This window comes from Neomonachus schauinslandi, chromosome X (genome assembly GCF_002201575.2).
Source record: "Neomonachus schauinslandi chromosome X, ASM220157v2, whole genome shotgun sequence".
Lineage (NCBI taxonomy): Eukaryota > Metazoa > Chordata > Mammalia > Carnivora > Phocidae > Neomonachus > Neomonachus schauinslandi.
Window position 1 is genome coordinate 45,599,736 of NC_058419.1, and position 3,842 is coordinate 45,603,577.

Consider the following 3,842-nt stretch of genomic DNA (forward strand, 5'->3'; position numbering starts at 1 on the left):
GGGAAGAGTATTTGAGAACCACAAGGGACAGTGCAATACTCTGTGGTTAGTAAAGGTAGGATTATCAGCCCTAGCCCTGAAAGACAAAGGGAGAGAGGATTTACTAAAAGTTGGAGACACATAGCCTATGTTGAGAGGGCCACCTTACAGAAACCTTTGGAGAAGAGACTCAGTGTCTGGTGACAGTGCAGGAAGCAAACTGGGAGGAAAAGTTCCTGACCGCATTGTTCACTGCTGGTTCCCAAAGGACAAGGGAGTCCTTTGATGTAGTTCATACAAGTCAGACTTCCCAGGATACAGAAAGGGAGGAGAGTGAATCCAGATGAGATGGAGAGATATCCAGCAACTGGGTGAAAGTCATGTTAGTAGTAGTCAGTGAGAATTGTGCCTGCAGTGAGAAAGGGTACACCACTGGCTTTATTTACATTGTAAAGAAGAGAGTAAATGGTATATTGTTATTAGAGGGTTAATCCAAATAAGACTGGGATTTGTCTGAGCTCGTCTACTGAAATAAGAAATGTACCTGTTTAGTACTGTCCTATCAAAAAGGCATTAAAGATAATAAGAGTATTGTTTTATAACCACGGGTCTGAGAAGTTATGGATGCTTTGTACCAGCTTGTTGTTTATTGGTAACAACAAGGTTGATTATTTGCACCTAGTCTTGGTGAACCTTCCCACCAAGAGTGCTCTGCTGTTGAAGCTAGCTACATAGCAAGAATATACCTACATAACCAGCAGTGTAGGAGAATCCTGGACAGAGACTCCATTTGTGCTCTCTGGTTCTGAGGTATTCTGTGTACACATCAGTGGTTCCTGGTCCAAAAGAAGTGCCTATTGCCAGGGTTCCTATAGAGAGGGCAGACAATTGGAGCTTGCACCTGGCCACTCCAGACCCCTTGTTATGAGACAGTTTTTAGCTGTGACACATATCCTTAATGTTGTTGCTATATTGTATCTTTTTTCTGCACTAAACTATGGATTTGCAAGCACTGACATTTGGAGTCCCATGAGTCTTCTTTAGCAATGGAACTGTTTAACTGCTATAGTTATCATAGCATCTGAAGAAGGAACTACACAATACTATGAGATGCTTTCCATTTGCCTTTTTTTCTAGATCTGATTTGCTCTAAAGACACTTTCAGGTTCTCTTCAGTAGATATATGAATCCTTGCCTTTATGTATTCTTACTCCCAAACTTTGTTTTACACCTTAGAAAGACCTTCGTCTCCCATCTCTCTCCAGAAATAGATGTTGCAGTTGTTTTCTTCTGCTTACCTATTGGTGGTTCACACTTAATATGACTGAGAGCATAATGAATATATAAGTCAGTGGACATCGGCCTTTAGGATGAATCAGAATCACATAAGAAGCAGTAGATCTGAGGTAGGGGTCAGGAGTTCATATTTTCAACAGAGTCCCCTGGTGATTCTGACATGTGGCAGACTAGCACACTTCAAAAACACGCAAGCATGAATAAAATGAAATAGGGTTAAATTTGTGGTAATACACTTCCACATGGTGTTCCATCTGGAACTGCAAGTAAACCCTGCCAGAGAAGTTCAGTTATTTATCTAGACAAGACATTATCTGGGGTGAGAACTCCTAGTTATTATTATTTATAAATTTATTAAGAACCTATGACTTGTCAGACACCATGCTAGGCATTAGAGGTACTAGGATGGAAAGGAAAGATTGCGCTTTGAGAAGCAGAGTCCAACGCAGTGTTTCTCAGTTTTTTAAAAGTGTCAGTCCACAATCATAAGTACATTTTTCATCACAACTCAGGGTGTACAAATATACATATATATGTAACTGAAACACAATTTTCACAAAACAGTTCTCACCCTACCTACCAGTGATGTGATATAATCTGATTATTTACTAATCTACCCTACTTCCTTAATAAATTGTAGGTCTCGACTCACTAAATTTGTTTTAGGCTCTATTAGTGCAGGGAATGTGGAACTAAAGTTTAACACAGTTAACACAGTTTAACAAAGATAATCTGATGTATATCTTATGTAGTACATGTATTTATTCTTCTAGTCACATATTTCATGTGAGGGTGGGAGTGGGGAGGCTAGGTAAAGTCTCCTTAAAAACAGTGCTTCTCAAACTTTAATGCATACAGAAATCTACAGATATTGTTAAATGGAGATTCTGATTCAGTACATCTTGGATGGGGACTTGAGATTCTGCATTTCTAACTCTCTCAGGTGATGCTGATGCAGCTGGTCCACTGACCACTATTTAAGTAGCAATGCTCTTAAAACCTTAAGTGTGGGAAGGTGTGTTAACCTTGTAAGGCAGGACCTGGCAAGAGTTTCCTAGGAGACAATTTCCTCTGAGGAAAGAGGAATCAAGCAGACAAGGCACCGACAGATGAAAAAACTGGTGTGTGCCCCTCAGATTTTATTCCAGCCTCCCATATCTGAATCCAGTAGAGAGATAGCTGTCTGCAAATATATACTTACAAAGCAACAAACACAGAAAGGATTGTTTTGCTAAAAAAAATCTGAAATCCATTAAGAGCCAAAGTATTACTGAGGTGTTAACCCACTTGGGTAAGCATAACTTTGTCACCTTGAGGACACTAGCCCATCAGCAGCAGTGAGACCCTTAAGAGTGTGCAGAACTCATAAGAAGAGGCACAGTGTCCAGAAGACATGGCAGTACCCAGGGGAGGGTGGCACCCATCTTTTGGCCTTATTCCTGAGCATAGGTGAGCTATACCTTACCCTCTTCCAAGTGTCTGATGTGGGGGGGGGGGGGCTTGGTCCCTGCTAGTGTAGGGGAAAAAGTAGAAACCAGACCAACACAGCTCACATACTCAGCACCTCATCTATTCCATTCGGCAATCCTGTGAGGCAAGTAATATCCCCATTTCACAGATGACAAGACTGTCTTTTACAGCAATGGATCTGTCATAACTGCTGGTTGATTCCTCTAAATATGAGTCCTAGAGGTATGTGAGTTTTACATATTAAGTTCTGACAAGAATTTTAAGTGTCTCCATTGCCTTCATAAACTCACTGAACAGATCTTTGTATTTCTTTTGTGTATTGTTTTCTTTTTTATATATTTTAGTAATCTGTGTTCTTTAGGGAAAAAATAAGAGTAGAAAAAAAACAAAATAAGTCACCCACAGTCTTATAATTCAGAGAACCACTGTTAACCTTTTGGTGAACAAAAGTTTCTATTTTTCCTGTGCATAGAGGTACTATATAAATTTATGGGTTTTTTTACAAAGTGGACTGATTCTATAGATGATATTATAAGCTACTTTATTTTCCAAGAATTATAACGACTTTGCAATGCACATGGGTGAAAAATCTCCTACTGGTAGAGTGTTCTAGTTGGATCAAAAGGCTACTGATAACCAGAGTGACAGCTAAAGCAAGTATCAGCATAAGGTTAAAGCACAGGGCCTGGGCAAATGCCTGCCAGGGGCACTACACAAAAGGAATGTCTTCAAAGCCCCTCTGTGGGGCCCTGCACTCACCCCTGAGTTCCCTTGGGCCCCTCGGGTGGAAGGGGTCCTGTAAACTTTTTTGCATCCACATAAACCCCCCCAATTTCTGTCTGGTTTTCTTCACCTCATCCTCCACCCTGGCCATCTCGTCAAATTCTCTTATCATCTCCTCATTGCTCAAATGCATATCGTGTATGGCCTCCTTATATTCCTTGAGGCACTGAGCCAGCCCCTTGTTGGTTTTTCTTTTGGCCTTCCTGGGTACACCATCCCCAGCTGGGCGCTTTCCCGCAGTCTTTGGTTTGCTGGCTGGCTTTTCTTCTTCTTTGGGCTTTTCCTGGCTCTCTGGCTTTCCCTCATTCATTGGC

At 41.1% G+C, this 3,842-nt stretch overlaps 1 protein-coding gene across 1 annotated transcript in view; it reads right to left on the reverse strand.

The window, feature by feature from the left end:
* Window positions 1-3,454: 3,454 nt before the first annotated feature.
* The window catches only part of TCEAL2 (transcription elongation factor A like 2), a 946-nt gene continuing 558 nt past the window's right edge, over window positions 3,455-3,842 (reverse strand). Inside the window, 1 exon segment of the mRNA XM_044911592.1 lies at window positions 3,455-3,833. Coding sequence (XP_044767527.1) covers window positions 3,455-3,833 — 379 coding nt within the window.